The following is a 17,452-nucleotide window of genomic DNA, read 5'->3' as shown; positions in this document are numbered from 1 at the left end:
GTACTCTGAAAACTATAAAACACTGATGAAAGAAATTGAAGATGAGGCAAAGAAATGGAAAGACATTCCATGCTTATGGATTGGAAGAACAAACATTGTTAAAATGTCTGTACTATCCAAAACAATCTACAGATTTAATGCAATCCCTATCAAAATATCAATAGCACTTTTCACAGGAGTAGAACGAACAGTCCACAATTTGAATGGAACCACAAAAAACCTGGAATAGCCAGTGTAATCTTGAAAAATAAAAACGAACCTGGAAGTATCTGAATTCCAGACTTCAACTTATATCATAGAGCTGTAGTGATCAAAGCAGTATGGTACTGGCACAAAAATTGGCACATAGATCAATGGAACAGAACAGAGAGCCCAGAAATAAACCCACAATTATATGATCAGTTAATCTTTGACCAAGGAAGCAAGAATATGCAATGGGGAAAAAGTCTCTCTGAGAAGTGGAAGGAAAACTGGACCTCTTCCTTACACCATACACAAAAAAGTAAACTCAAGATGGATTAATGACCTAAATGTGAAACCTGAAACTATAAATATCCTAGAGGAGAACACAGGCATTATGTTCTGACATTGATCGTAGCAACATCCTTCTTGATAAGTCTCCTGAGGCAAGGGAATCCAAAGCAAAAATAAACTATTGAGACTTCATCAAAATAAAAAGCTTCCACACAGAAAAGGAAACAATAAAATTAGAAGACAACCTACTGAAAGGAAGAATATATTTGCAAATGACATACCTGTTAAAAGCTTTGTTCCAAAATATATAAAGAACTTCTACAACTCAACATCAAAGCCACCAACTATTCCAGTTAAAAAATGGGCAGAAGACATGAACAGATGTTTCTAAAGATATCCAGATGACCAAAAGACATCTAAAATGATCTCAACATCACTCATCATTAAGGAAATGTCGATCAAAACTACAATGAGATATCACCTAACACAAGTCAGAATGGCTAAAATAAAAAACACAATGTGTTGGTGGGGATGTGGAGAAAGGGGAACCCTTTTACACTGTTGGTGGGAATGCAAGCTGATGCAGCCACTGTAGAAAACAGTGTGGAGGTTCCTCAAAAAGTTAAAAATAGAACTACCTTACTATTCTTAATTACACTATTGTGTATTTACCCAGAGAATTCAAAGCACCAATTTAAAGGAATATATGCATGCCTATGTCTGTAGCAGCATTATTTACAATAGCCAAACTATGAAAGAAGCCCGATTGTCCATCAATAGATAAATGGATAAAGATATCATACACAGACACACAGGAATATTATTAAGCCATAAAAAATAATGAAAAATTGCCATTTGCAATAGCGTGATTGATTTAGAGTATAGTGCTAAACAAAATATGCCAGAGAATGACAAATACCATATGATTTCACTCATAATGTGGGATTAATAAAACGAACAAAGGTAAAAAAGGATACAAACCAAAAGACATACTCTTAATAGTGAACAGATGATTACTAGTGGGAAGGTGGATGGTGGGGTGTGAAACAGGTAAAGGGGGTTAAGAGTACACTTATCTTGATGAGCACTGAGTAATATATGGAACTGTTGAATCATTGTATTATACACCTGAAACTAACATAACACTGTATGTTATCTACACTGGAATTACATTTTTTTGATTTAATAAATTTAAAAATGACCCAAATAAAATCAGAATAAAAGAGAATAACCAACACCACAGTAATAAAAAGGTTATAGTAAAGTACTAAAAAATTATATGCCAAGAAAAATGGACAACCTAGAAGAAATGGGTAAATTTCTAGAAATATTCTAAAATTCCAAAACCAAATTAGGAAGAAATAGGAAATCTGAACAAACCAATTGCTAGTAACAAAATTGAATCAGTAATCAGAAATCTACCAAAAATTAAAAATTCAGGACCAGATGGTCACATGGGAATTCTACCAAACATTTAAAGAATAGTTAATACCCATTCTACTCAAACTATTTTAAAAAATAGAAGAGGAAGGAAATCTTCCAAATACATTCTACAAGGCCAACATTATCCCGATACCAAACCACACAAAGACATCACAAAGAAAGGGAAACAGACCAATATCGCTGATGAACATAGATTCAGAAATCCTCAACAAAATATTAGTGAACCACATCCAACAGTACATTTAAAAGATCACTACCATGATCCAATGGGATGGATTCTGGGGATGCATGGATGGTAACATATATGTAAATCCATCAACACGATACACCACATCAGTAAAACAAAGATGTGGTCTATGTATGCAATGGAATATTACTCAGCCATTAGAAATGACAAATACCCACCATTTGCTTTGACATGGATGGACCTGGAGGGTATTATGCTGAGAGAAATAAGTCAATCGGAAAAGGACAAACATTATATGGTCTCATTCATTTGGGGAATATAAAAATTAGTGAAAGGGAATAAAGGGAAAGGAGAGAAAATGAGTGAAAATACCAATGAGGGTGACAAACCATGAGAGACAGCTAACTCTGGGAAACGAACAAGGGGGAGTGGAAGGGGAGGTGGGTGGAGGGTGGGGGTGACTGAGTGATGGGTACTAAGGGGGGCACTTGATGGGATGAGCACTGGGTGTTATGCTATATGTTGGCAAATTGAACTCCAATAAAAAATTTTTAAAAAGAATAAAAATCATATCATTTCAATAGATACAGAAAAGGTATTTGACAAAATTGAATATGCATTCAAACTCTCAACAAAGTGATTTTATAGGGAGCATACCTCAACATAATAATGCCATACATGACAAACCCACAGCTACCATACTCACTGGCGAAAATCGCAGCACTTTTCCTTTAAGATCAGGAAAAAGACAAGAATGTGCACTCGCACCACCTTTTAAAAAAAGGTTTATTTATTTTAGAGAGTCCAAGAGAGGTGGGGCAGAGGCAGAGGGAGAATTTCAAGCAGACTCTGTGCTGAGCACAAAACCCAGTGTAGAGCTTGATCTCACAACCCTGAGATCATGACCTAAGCTAGAACCGAAAATTGGATGCTTAACCGACTGCACCACCCTGGTGTCCCCACTCTCACCACTTTTATTCAACAGAGTACTGCAATCAGACAACCAAAATACAAGGTATCCATATTGGTGAGGTTGTAGTTAAGCTGTTTCTATTTGCAGATGACATGATATTATATGGAGAAAACCCTAACGACTCCACCAAAATGTACTAGAAGTAATAAATTCAGTAAAATTGCAGGATACAAAATTTATACTAAAACGTCAGTAGTGTGTCTATATGCTTATAACTAAAGTAGCAGAAAAAAATTAGGTAAACAATTCCACTTGCAATTGTACCAAAAAACAAACGAATAAACAAACCTAGGAATAAACTTGCCCAAGTAGGTGAAAGACTTGTACTCTAAAACTATAAAACATTCATGAAAGAAATTTTAGACAACACAAGGAAACAGAAAGATATTACTCCAAGCTCATGGATTGGAAGAATCAACATTGTTAAAATGTCCATACTACTCAAAGCAATCTACAATTCAATATAATCCCAATCAAAATACCAATAGTATTTTTCACAGAATTAGAACAAGTGATACTAAAATTTGTATGGAACCACAAAAGACTCCAAATAAGCCATAGCAATCATAAGAGGTACAAAGGTGGTAGTATCACAATCCCAGATTTCAAAACATAATACAAAGCCGTAGTAATCAAAACAGCATGGTACTTGCACAAAAATAGACACACAGCCCAATGGAACAAAATAGAGAGCTCAGAAATAAACCCACACTTATGTCATCAATTAATATATGACAAAGGAGGCAAGAACACACAATGAGGAAAAGATGGTGTCTTCCAGAAATGGTGTTGGGAAAACTGGACCACTTTTTTTTTAACCATACATAAAAGTAAACTCAAAAAGGACTAAGGAACTAAATGTGAGACCTGAAACCATAAAAATCCTGGAAGAGAACCCTGGCAGTAATTTCTTTGACATTGGCCTTAGCAGCATTTTTCTAGAGGTGTCTCCTGAGGCAAGGGAAACGAAAGCGAAAACTATTGGGACTACATCAAAATAAAAAGCTTCTGCACAGTAAAGGAAAACCATCAACAAAACTCAAAGGCAACCTACAGAATGGGAGGAGATTTTTGCAGATGATATCTGATAAGGGATTAATTTCTATAATATTCAAAGAATTTATACAACTCAACATCAAGAAAACAATCTGATTAAAAAATGGGCAGAAGGGGCAGCCCAGGTGGCTCAGCGGTTTTGCGCCACCTTCAGTCCAGGGTGTGATTCCAGAGACCCGGGATCCAGTCCCGCGTCGGGCTCCCAGCATGGAGCCTGCTTTTCCCTCTGCCTGGGTCTCTGCCTCTCTCTCTCTCTCTGTGTCTCTATGAGTAGATATATAAAATATTTTAAAAAGGGTAGAAGACATGAACAGACACTTTTCCAAAGGAGACATACACGTGGCCAACAGACCCATGAAAAGATGCTTAACATCCCTCATCATCAGGGAAAGGCAAATAAAAACTACAATGAGTTATCACCTTACACTGGTGAGAATGGCTAGTATCAAAAATAAAGAAATAACAAAATAACAAGCATCTGTGAGGATGTGGAGAAAAACCCTCACGCAGCATTCGTTGGTATAGATGGGACAGCCACTGTCCAAACAGTATGGAGGTTCCTCAGAAAATTAAAAATCGAAATACCATATGATGCAATAATTCCACTACAGGGTATTTACCCCCCAAAAAATGAAAACACTAATTGGAAAGGATATATGCATACTTATGTTTATTGCAGCATTACTTACAACAGCCAAGATGTGGAAGCAGCCCAAGTGTCCATTGATGAGTGGATAAAGGGGATGCAGTATGTACATGTAATGGAATATTATGCAGCTATAAAAATGGCATCTTGCCATTTACGACAACATGGATGGACCTAGAGAGTATTAGGCTAAGTGAAATAAATCAATTAGAGAAAGACAAATACCATGTGTTTCTCTCATGTGTAGAATCTGAACAACAAAGGAACATACACACACACAAAAGCAAAGGGGCACCTGGGTGGCTCTGTTGATTAAGTAAGTATCTATCTTCAGCTTAGGTCATGGTCTCAGGGTCCTGGAATTGAGCCCCGCATGGGGAATCCCTGCTCAGCAGGATGTCTGCTTCTCCCTCTCCCTCTCTCCATCCCTCCACTCGTTCTCTCTCTGTTTCTTTCAAATAAATAGATAATTTTTTTCAAAAAAGCAGAAATAGACCCATAAATACACAGAACAAATGGATGGTTACCAGAGGGGAGGGTGGTGGTGGGGTGGCCAAAATGAGTGAAGGGGAGTGGGAGATACCGGGTTTCAGTTATGGGAATTAGTAAGTCAGAAGGGTGAAAGGTGGAGCACAGGGAATATAGTTGAGGAGAGCATGTACGGAGGCAGAGGGTAGTTACCCTTGTGCTAAGCATAGCATAACATACAGAGAAACTGAATCACTGTGTTGTGCCCCCAAATGAATGTAACAATTGTGCATCAACTATAGTCAAATTTTTTAAAAAATTGTAATCATTCAATTTGTTGTAACTATTCAGATTTCCTATTTCATCTAAAATTTGTTTTGCTGGTTTATGTCTTTCTAGGAATTTATCCATTTCATCTAAGTTGCCTAATACATTGACATACTCTTGCTTATTGTATTCTTTTAGGATCCCTTTCGTTTTTGTGAAATTGATAGTGATTATTCCAGTAATTCGAGTTGTCTGTCTTTTTTTCTTGCTCAGTTTATGCAAGGTTTTGTCAATTTTGTTGATCTTTTCCAAAAACCTATTTCTTGTTTCATTGATTTTTCTCTAGTGTTTTTCTGTTCTGTCTTTAAATTTTTGTTTTTTTATTTCCTTTAGCTTAGGATTTAGTATGTTAATTAAGGCAGACAGTTATTAGTATGAGATCTTTTCTTTCTCAATCTGCTCCAGCTATTATAAAAAAATTACTGTAGTCTGGATGGTTTAAATAAATTCATTTTCTCAATGATTCTGGAGTGTTGAAGTCCAAGATCAAGGTGCCTGCCTAGTCAGATTCTGATGAGAACTCTCTTCCCGGATTGCAGATGGCCCCTCTCACTGTGTCCTCACATGGCAGAAAGTAAGACCGACAGTAAGCTCTCTGGTGACTTTTATTACAAGTACACTAATTCCACCATAAGCCCTCAGGGCCTCATCTAGACCTACTGATATCCTAAAGTCCCTTATCTCCAAATACCATCCAGTTAGAGGTTAGGGCTTCAATATATGAATTTCAGGGGAATACAATTATAGACTGAATTGTGCGTTATCTTCCTTTTAACATAGGTGTTTACTGCTATGAATTTCCTTTTATGCACTGCTTTTGCTTCATCTCCTAAATTTTCCTTCTTAGTGATTTCTAATATCATTCCATTGGTAACTCCAATAGCTTGAGTGCTCCCCCTCCCCGCCGCAGAGTAAGTTTCCAACCTCTGCTCTTTTTCCTGTATATTTATCCGTTTCCTGGTTTTTTTCCCATATCTTATAATTTTTGTTGAAAACTAGGTGTTTTAGTTAATGTATTATAGCAACTCTGGGTACTGATTCTTATCCTGTGAGGTTGGTTGTTTGGTTATTTGCTTAATGACTGGGCCGGACTTTGTCTTTGAACTTTAGTTTTCCCACAGTGTGCAGTCTCTAATGTCGTTTCCCAGAGGGACTATCCTTGAGCGTGTACAGTCACACTGGAGTGACACAACTTCCCTGAGTGTCTCTCTTCCTGATCTCCCTGTTTAGCTTCTAGCTTGTCTCTGTTGCTGTTACACCCAGATGTTAGCCTCCACTAATTGCAGGCTAACTGCTGTATTTTTTGGTAACAGTTCCCCAGACATAAATTGATCCAGGGAAATCTAATCCAAATTCTAAAAGAGCTTGTGCCCTATGTGTAGAGCTAGGTGAAGGAAAGGAACCCGGGACCTATCAGGCATGCCTTGTGGGAATAGAACTTCTGTGCATCATGGATCTAGGCCTGGGGTAAGATGGGAGGAGAAATGTTAATGACTTTTCCCAGCTGCAGAGAAAGCATAGCCTTTGATGGAGACCTGGAGGGAAATAGCCTCCAGACTTTACTTGCCAGAAGTAGAGCTTCTGGCTCAGCTGTGGGGTGGAGCGTGTTATGGCTTAAGTGCCATAGACTGACTTACTAAAAATTAGATAAGGGGCACCTGGGTGGCTCAGGGTGTGATCCCGGGGTCCTGGGATCGAGTCCCACTTCGGGCTTCCTGCAGGGAGTCTGCTTCTCCTTCTGCCTGTGTCTCTGCCTCTCTCTGTGTCTCCCAGGAATAAATACATAAAATCTTTAAAAAATAAATATTACATAACTGTTTTGTATAGGTTTCTCCATTTGCTGTATGCCTTTAGGACATTCATAGTTTTCAGAGATTTTAAGTGGTGGTAAGTGTTGTTTGTTTTCATGATTTTTCAAGTTATAGTTGTTTTGTTGGAGAGAGAGTCTGTAGAATTTTTCATACTATAACTCTGGAAGTATCCAACTCTCACTCATTTTGAGAGCTCGTTTTTTAGACTCTCATATTGTATCCTTAATTTAGAGTTTGCAAACTGTAAACCTTGGATCAAATCTGCATAAAGTTCCATTGGAATACTGTCACACCCATTTATTTACATATTGTCTATATCTGACAGAGTTGAGTAATTATGGCAAGACCATTTGAGTCAGAAAGCCTAAAATAGGGCCACCTGGGTGGCTCAGCGGTTGGTCGTCTGCCTCCTTCCCAGGGTGTGATCCTGATGTCCCACATCGAGTTCCCCACAGGGATCCTGCTTCTCCCTCTGTCTGTGTCTCTGCCTCTCTCTCTGTATCTCTCATGAATAAATAAATAAAATCTTAAAAAAAAGAAAGCCTAAAATATTAGGACTGTGGCCTTTTACAGAAAAAAAACCTGCCAACCCTTACTTTATAGTTGATCAGCTTTACTAAATAAAGTCTTTTATTACTTAAAGATAAAAGTGCTTCTCTAATATATATGAGTTTTCAAGAATACCAGGTATAATTAAAACTAGATTTTGCTTAAAGACAAAAATTGCCTATTTGTAATATAAACATAATATTTTCTGGTTTCTCCAACATTTTCAGATCTGGTAGCTCAGCGAGGAGAAAGATTGGAATTATTGATAGATAAAACAGAAAATCTTGTGGATTCGGTAAGTATGAGATATGGTAATATTGTTCAGCATCTAAAGTAGACAAACTGATGACTAACATAATAGGGAAATATGTTAAATATAATTATTTACAGGGTTTTTTCTTTCTGACTCTATTACGTGATTATGTTGTGATGTTGAGGATAACAATGAGGCATAGAATGAAAGCCACAACCCTTAGTAACCATTAAGGAAATTTTGATTTGTGAAACATACTCGGTGTACTGAAACAAATTTTTAAAGCTTTAGATTGATGCCTTTATAGTTTAGCTCAGCTGCATATAACATTCTGTTGCTATTCGTTGTGTGAAACATGAAACAAATAAATATGCAGGCCAGTTGTGATCCAGTGTGAATCCTGAAAACTGGACAATTCAGTCACTTTCTTGCTTACCGTGACAGCTTGAGCCTTCACTGTATCAAGCAAGAGTCAAATTGGGAAAGACCAACGAGCCTTAAAAGTTTCAGTGTGTCTCTGTTACCTACTTATGCTACAATGATGTGTGTCTTTGCATTTTCCGTCTGGATAGTGGATGAAGGTTTTCAGGAAAGATGATAGATGGACGGCAGAGATCAGTTAAATTTTTTAGGTCTACACAATTACAATTTATTTTATTTTATTTTATTTTATTATTTTATTTTATTTTATTTTATTTTATTTTATTTTATTTTATTTTATTTTATTTTATTTTATTTTATTTATTCATGGGAGACACACACACACACAGAGAGACACAGGCAGAGACACAGGCAGAGACACAGGCAGAGGGAGAAGCAGGCTCCATGCAGGGAGCCTGATATGGGACTTGATCCTGGATCTCCAGGATCCAACCCTGGGCTGAAGGCAGGGCTAAACCGCTGGGCCACCCAGGCTGCCCTACACAATTACAAATTTAAAACCAGAGTAGCTTATACCTTGAAATGGATCCATGAGTGATGGATCTATTGGCAGCTAGATTGTAGTGTTTAGGAGCACAAGCTCTACACTCAGGCTGCCTGGGATTGATTCTTGTCTCTGCCACTTAGTAGTTGTGTGAATTTAGGCAAGTTACTTAACCTCTCTGTGCCTCAGGATCATTGTCTGTAAAATGGAGATGTATCTCATTAAATCAGATAATGCACACAAAGTGCCTAACACAGTGTCTTGTGCATGGTAAGAACTACTTCAGTGTTTATTGTTATTATCAGTTGTACAGGGGCATCTATTAACAGTAGTTCTTAGGAGGATAATAGTTTTAAGTCAAAGCACATGTTAATTGGAGGAAGCGAGGAAGCATAGTACCATATAGCAACTCAAAATACCAGGTTTCTAATAAAGGCTCACTTTGTAATCCATTACTATGGGGCAAAAAAGTGTCTGATCCCATACCTGCAGATCAAATTCTTTTTTTTTTTTTTTCCTGCAGATCAAATTCTTAATCCATGAAGATTACTCTCTTTAGCTAGAATGGTCTGGGTCTGGCCAGTGTTAGTATAGCTTGTAATTTCCAAATAAGTCTTTAATTTTGTTGACTCTGTGACCCAGAATAACAAAAGGTGCTAATTAACTAACGGGTGTGTTTCTTTATGGGTGTGTTTCTATGTATAGATTTTTATACTGAATAAAGTGCAGCAAGTGTACCACTTAGTTACTTTTTACACGTGTCTATATGCATATAACTGCCACTTAGGTTAAGATAAAAAAAGAAAAACACATTTCGAATACTGTAGAAAGCTGCCTCATATTCCTTTCTGTTAATGATCCCCAACAGAGGTAACCATTTTATGACTTCTATTACCCTAGATGATGTTCTGTTCTTAAATGTATAGAAATGGATTCATATGTTATATACTAGCTTCTCTCTGGCATCTTTCACTGTTACACTATGAGATTCATTCATATTGTCCAATGTGACAGTTTATTTTATTGTTTTGTACTATTTGATTATATAAGTGTATTTACCACAGTTTGTTTATCCATGTTCTCCTGTTGGGGAATCCATTCTTACTCTGGATTCTCTACTTTGTTCCGTTGATCTGTTCATTTTTTTCAGTCTTTCTTTCTGTATTTCATTTAGGATAGTTGCTATTAATTTTCTTTTGTTGTGTGTAATCTGTTATTCCCTCCTCATAGAGTTTCCATCTCTATAAGTTTGATCTGATTCTTTTTTATATCTTCCACATGTTTCCTATACATGTGCATGTTTTCCTCTACCTTCTTGAGTATATGAAGTATATGGATAATTGAGATGTTCATTCCACTTTTAGTGAATTTGGGCATACAGCTCTGTTTGATATATACTTAGGAGTAGAATTGCTGGGCTATTAGGGAATTTTGTTGTTTGGTTGTTTTGAACTCTTTGTGTCCTGGTGGGACTGGTTCAGTAGATACTGAGAAGTCAGTGTTGCAAAAGAAAATGGATAACTGAAGGAGCAAAGTTCCTTGGGTGTTGGGCCTCATACAAGTAAATACATATTTTCATATGGAAATTGAACTGATTTTTATGGCTCAAAATCTCAGGATTATATTGGGCAGAACAGGCAAATGTGTTTGCAACCGACTAGCTTTCTGCAACCTTTCTTCCTGGGATCATAAAGAGGAAAAGGCTTTCACAGTAGCAGGAGGAGCCACTTCTGATTCTTGACACCACCTGCCTTACTTCAGTGGACAAGAAAAAGGGAAGAAGCTTTTCCAGTGGGCTTGTACTGCCTACCATACACCTGACAGAGTACCGCTGAGATCTAGTGATTATGAATGGCTAGTCTCTACCCATGAAAAGAGTAATGAATTCATGATTCAACATGATTAATGAAAGTAAAAGTTTTACAGGTATTACTACAAATCGGTCACATAGTCTGTGCCAGGGATCAAATAATTAATGTTTTATTTTTTTTCGAGTCTGTCACCTTCAAAACAACAAGTAGAAATCTTGCACGAGCCATGTGTATGAAGAATCTCAAACTCACTATCATCATCATCATCGTATCAATCGTAAGTTTTTGTCATCTTAGTGTGTTGTTTTATTTTTCAATCTTTAAGAAACTGGTTGCTGGAATTCTTAATAATCAGCTTTCCTATGAAGTTACTCCAAAATATTCTGAAACCCCATCTTCCTATTGAGAATGTTTATATGTAAGGAGTCAGGCAAGGCATTCCAAATATTCCTGGATATTTCATGTTTTTGTCACTACTGAAATGAGATTCTTTTAAAATTACATTTTGTAATTAATTCCGTATTTTCTAATTATAATTCTATTTTCTAGTTGGTTGCATGCTCCATTTCTTTATTTCTGTTTTTTCTAATATATCTATTTTTTGTATCGTCAACTTTGTACAACTCTTACTAGTTGTAATAGTTTTCAGTTTATTCTTCTGTATTCTGATTCTTTTCTAAGGAGTCAGCAAGCATTCTGTAAAGAACCATATAGTAAATATTTTATACTTTTCAGGCTGCATGTAGTCTCTGTCACATATCCTTTTTCTTTGAACCTTTAAAAAAATAAAAACCATTCCTAGCTCACAAGCCATAGGCTGTGATTTTTTTGATTCATACTATATGTAAATTATGATACCATCTATTAATAAGTTCAGCCTTATCAAATTTATATATACATGTAATATATAATTCTATATAATTTTATATAGGTATGTATGTCTATATGATTTGCAGTTACTAGCAATGTTGAATATTATGGTGTCAGTGGACATCTTTAGTTCCTGGTTTTAATTGGAATGCTTCTAATATTTCATTTATAAGACTGATATGTAGGGACGCCTGGGTGGCTTAGTCGATTAAGCATCTGCCTTCGGCTCAGGTCGTGATCCCAGGGTCCTGGGATAGAGGTCCACATTGGGCTCCTTGCTCAAGTGGAGAGTGCTTCTCCTTCTTCTTCCATCTGTCCCTCCCCCATTCATTCTCTATCTGTCTCTCTCAAGTAAATAAAATCTTTTTAAAAAGAGTGGTATATATTATGAATTCTTGTCAAGTTAAAGAACTTTATGTTTCTGAATTGCCTAAAGTTTTAGTCAGGAATAGGCATTTAATTTTGGGAAATGGTATTTCTCTTCCCAATGACTTGATAATATGATCTACATTTAATATCAATATATAAAATTACATTGATAAGTATACTTATAACTAACTGTCCTTTCATTTCTGGGGTAAATACCAAGTGGCCATTATGTAGTTTAATTTTCTAAGGTTTATTTAGTAGATCTCTTATTTATAAATGAGTCTATATATACTGTTGTCCTTTTGTAACCCTTATGTAAGCAGATATTGGACCTCTTTGAACTATGCTGAATGTCTGGTAACCTTCTTAATATGCTTAAACTCCTCTTTTTTGCGTTACATTTGAGAGAATTATTCAGCTCACTCTTCCTGCAAGCTAATTTTCTTTTCATCCCTATTCATTCTATGTATTAATTTTTCATAGCTATGTTTCAAAATTTTTAAGATTTTATGTATTTATTTCAGAGAAAGAGAAAGAATAAGAGAGGGAGAGAGCATAGGGAGGAGGAAGGGCAGAAGGAGAAGCCGACTTTTTCCATATCCTCTTGCCATTTGCAGAAGCCCAAAGTTAACTCTCAGCAGTTACCTATGACTCAGCTCCACGTTTCCTTGAACTCTTTTGAAGGACCTCCACCTTAGATAGCTGCATTTACCTAACAGAGAAGAGCAGCCAATTGATCTGTTGATTTTATACTGGAAATTGTGCCATAGCCTCAAATAACTCAGGTGGCACATTCTAGGCTCCTCAGCTTAGCTTCTTCCTTCAAGTTGGGTCTGCAAATTTAGGTTGTTTTATAAAGCTGGATTATCATTAAATTCAGATTGTATTTACTGACTACTTATTACATGCATAGCACTGCTGTTAATGCAGTCTCAATCTTTCCCAAAAGTTGTTGTCACCTAATATATTGCACTTAAGCTTTAAAAATCCTTATATTTCAGCTGTGGCAGTCAACTTAATGTCAAATCAGAATATCTGTGTGTGTATATATAAGTAGTTTATTCATTAATAACCAGAATTTGCTGTAAACCATCCCCCTCCCACTCATTTGTAGAGAAGTAAGGCAAAAACACACTGCTGACTTTTGGGAGCAAGCATGGAATTCAGAAACATATTTTTCCCCAAGTGTTGAGTTATGAAATCAACTGCTTAAAGATATCAAAAAAAGTCATAATTTAAAGCAAGACAATTGACTAAATCAATTGGCAGTGAAGCCAATATTTAAAATAAATCTATTTTTTGGAATCTAGTAATGTGAACAAGCATTTATTATTAAAAATGTACTTTAAGGGGGATCCCTGGAGGGCACAGTGGTTTAGCGTCTGCCTTGGGCCCAGGACGTGATCCTGGAGTCCTGGGATTGAGTCCCACATCGGGCTCCCTGCATGGAGCCTGCTTCTCCCTCTACCTATGTCTTTCTCTCTCTCTCTCTCTCTGTCTCTCATGAGTGAATAAGTAAAATATTTTTTTTAAAAAGTAAATAATATCTTTAAAAAATAAATAAATATGAAGTTTTATGTCAGATGTGTGAGTTTTATATCAGAAAGGATCACTTTAACGCACTTCTGCCTTTGAAAGTACTTGATTGGTTTATTATATTATTACACAACTGCTACTGTGTAATGGAACCAGTATCTGTTAATAGGTTTTTACTTTGCTTTATATATTATTTATGAGCTTATGATAGATTTAAGAAAATAAAATTGCCTTCCTTCTCCCTCTAGGTGTTCATCTATATCATTGTGTCACCTCTCTGTGGTGGATTTACATGGCCAAGTTGTGTGAAGAAATAAAAGATAAGTTATCATTAACCAAGAATATGAGACAACAAGGAGTTAAAAGCAATCTGTGTGACTCAAGCCTTTGAATTCTGACAGATGGTGTCTGCCAGTCTCTTCAACCCTCTTTTTCTTTTTTTTTTAATCTTGTTGTACGCTTCCAGATTTATCTTTGTCCAATTTATTCCAGCACACTTCAGATTGAACCATTTATTGCAGCAGTAGCCTTAAAAAGGTTTTTGTTTCTTTAGTATGTTAATTAGAGTCATCTATTTAGAAAAACATTTTTGTTTGTGATTGCACAAAGCCATCACCAAGGTAGAAACGACCAGTCTTATGAGCTGTCTACTAAGATGTTGGATGAACTTTGTATGTGCACACAAAAGTATGCCAGAGACAGATAGCATTGCTAACATCTCATCTTAATGTCTTTTGCTATTGAAGAGTTTTAGGTGCTTGAAAACAGTATAAATGGAGAATTGTTATTTGGGGGATTGTAATTAATTTGTTGGTGCTGCTTGTTTCTAGGAGCCCATGCAGGTAAAGTTTTAGACATTTTCTGTCAGTCATCTGGGGAACATTTTGCTAGCCCATTAGAAACACAAAATTAATCTTGTCCTCCTAGTATTCATGTTCAGGAAGAAAGTTTTGACCTTTCATAAACCTTGCAGAGCATGATATCCTCTTTTTCCCCATTGCAGTTGATTTTAAAAGATGATGGTTTAGATACGGTTGAAAGCTTTGGGTTTTTTTTATATATTTCCTTTTTTGGTGGATATTTAGGGCAATTATATAGTTAACAGAATGGATACTGGAGGAGGTGGAGAAGCAAATTCTTCTGGTTCACCAGAGAAAAATAAGAGAACCACAGTGGATGTACTAGTATTTTACGTGTGTGAGGGGTATGTAGTGTGGGAATTTTTTTTCCAGTCTGGGAAAAGCCCAAACTGAATATTGTCAACTATAGGGTTTGGGTTTGAGTTCTGTTGAATAATAGTTTTGGTATCCTTTATGGATTAATAAATTCTGTAATCTGACTAGTTTTGAAGGATTGTTTTGAAACTTGAGAATAGACAGGATGATATATAGGAATAGTACCAGACAGCTTTACATCCATTTAACTGCAATGTGGGAAAACTGGAGTATAATCATACTGCTTTGGCTACACTGGCATCTGTTAGCTATTATGTACTTTTGGTGTGTATCTGAAAGGACATTTGCTACCTAAATCTGATTGCATTTATTTATCAATGAATGCAAGTAAATGGAAATTATATAACATTTGACTATTTTCCAAATGAAAGAACAAAGTAGTCTATAAAACTTAGCCACCTGTGTAATCCTAGCCATGTGCCTTGAATATATATGTGTCCCATAATCTGGCTTATGCTACCTGTTCTTCCATCTAAACCTTTTTATTTATGCTACTGGATTCGTTTACTCGACATATACTTTAGGCTCCCCTGGAACTCTTTTCTTGGTGATTACCCATGGCACAGATATTTCTTGGTCTTCTTTATCAACACTAATGCCTTTTGATTACATCAACATTTCTTATTTGAAAACACATTTGTTCCAGGAAAAACATTTGGGATTCCTGAATAATAATTTCCAAATGTCTTTAATCCAAAGAAAAAGACTTAAAGCTTATTTCCCTTTCTTATACACACCTGAATAAAAATGATGTGCATGTTTTAAGGATAAATCACTTAATTGTTCATTGTTCTATTTATGTATAAGAATGCTTTATAAAGCACATATCTTGTTTTAAATGATGCACAAACTGAAGGCATTAATAAAATTTAAGAGTAATGTAATGAGCTTTAGAATTTACTCTTGGAATCTGATTTCTTCTGATGACATTTTGCCATAGTTTACTTATGCTAAAAATACATTAAGAAGTGTGACCTGGGGAGAAGTTAAAAAGGAGGAGGAGGGGGACCTTATGCTTGCCTTGTTCCTTGAGCACAGTTAGATAAATCCAAATAATTCTGAACACCCAAGAAATCAATCTGAGGACTGAGAGAACAGACTGCACAACTAGCAGGAGAAAAAGGCCACATCATGGGAGGTAGGAGGTGTGGAGAAGTGATTAAGGGGAGAAAAGAATCACAGATGCTGTGGGGTGGGTGGGGAGGGAGCCCTGATCAGGGGGAGTAGGGGGGAGAGAGCGAGCAGTACATGGGGCATTGCACAAGGAAAACACTTCCCAAAACCATTGACAGGGAAAACAAAAGGGGCTGATTATTGCGAGTTTTAATAAGCAGCAGAACTCCAAGTCTGAAGTTTTAGAAGTCCATGCCTTTGGCTGGGGTCATGCCTGGCAGGCTTAGCAGCACTCCTGTGGGGAAGGAGGGCAGAGGCACGAGAATGGATATTGTGCTCTGAGGATCCTCTGGGTCACACCAGAATAGACAGTTCCTCTTCTTAGGAGTGCATTTGGGAGAGAGGACATGGCCTACCTGGTAGGCACCATTGAGCTACCCTGTTCATTAGGACAGGAGCAGAGGCACCTGCTGAGGGCAACTAACCTGGACACCGACTTTTTGCTGCACTTTACCATAAAGTCCACATCCCTGTGTGTTCATACGTCTGCCCTGGGACAAACCGGCACAGCCATAACATGGTGAGTCTCCCCCGGAGGATCAGCATGGGTCTGCTGTACCAAGTCCCTAAAATACAGGGTTTGAAACCCACCCGAGATAAAACAGGAGCACTGTGCTACCAGGTGAGCAGACAGTTCAGACACAGGGTGAAGGCAGGGATTTGAGGGATGCTTGGAATACATGAGGGAAGATTGTTAACTCTTCTGTGAGGGCTTCCCGAACAGCAATGGGCATGAACTTGCTTCTCTGGGGATGAAACAGAGTGGGCTGATGCCATTTTTACCCCCACTCATCAGCATAGATGGACTTTAGTGAGCAGCACAGTGCTCACAGTGGAGGCTTGAGCCATTTACACCAACCCCTGCCCCCGTGCACTCTGTAGGTGCTTTTTTTTTTTTTTAAACTAGGGCTAGGGGTAAGTGTACCTGAGAATCAGAGCAGCAGCGGGACGCTCCCCCAGAAGACCACCACAATCCCCCACCCCACATGTACCAAATCTACTGAACATAGAGTGCTACGAAACTTCAGTTCTAAGGGAAATAGGATCTAGCCTCTTTTAACAAGCAGACCAAAACCCACCTAATTAAAACTCGCTGTACAATGGATAAGTTCCAAACACTCCCCACTGCAGGCAAGGAAAAACTCTGCAGAGGACTGACCTGAGCAAAAGAGCGGCCAAAACACAACAGCAGAGTGCACACAGCATAAACCAGAAATCCTTCCTGAAGTGGCAGGCCCTGGACACTTTATGACCTCTTCTTAATATAGCCATTACTTTCAGGAGCATGAAACATAAAAGGCTTTTGGAACACACAGAAGAGACCCAAGTGAGATGCCGAGATGGAG

General features: G+C 37.3%; 1 protein-coding gene across 3 annotated transcripts in view; it reads left to right on the top strand.

Annotated features, from left to right (window-relative positions):
• VAMP7 (vesicle associated membrane protein 7) overlaps window positions 1–15,817 on the top strand; it is a 64,482-nt gene extending 48,665 nt beyond the window's left edge. For all 3 annotated transcript variants that reach the window (XM_072817537.1, XM_072817539.1, XM_072817538.1), the window contains 3 exons: window positions 8,162–8,229; window positions 11,108–11,200; window positions 13,947–15,817. In XM_072817537.1, coding sequence (XP_072673638.1) covers window positions 8,162–8,229; window positions 11,108–11,200; window positions 13,947–14,015 — 230 coding nt within the window. In that variant the 3' untranslated portion in view covers window positions 14,016–15,817. The remainder of the gene's footprint in view (window positions 1–8,161; window positions 8,230–11,107; window positions 11,201–13,946) is intronic.
• Window positions 15,818–17,452: the final 1,635 nt, after the last annotated feature.

Source organism: Canis lupus, chromosome X (genome assembly GCF_048164855.1).
Source record: "Canis lupus baileyi chromosome X, mCanLup2.hap1, whole genome shotgun sequence".
Classification (NCBI taxonomy): domain Eukaryota; kingdom Metazoa; phylum Chordata; class Mammalia; order Carnivora; family Canidae; genus Canis; species Canis lupus.
This window is presented reverse-complemented; position numbering and strand designations above follow the sequence as displayed.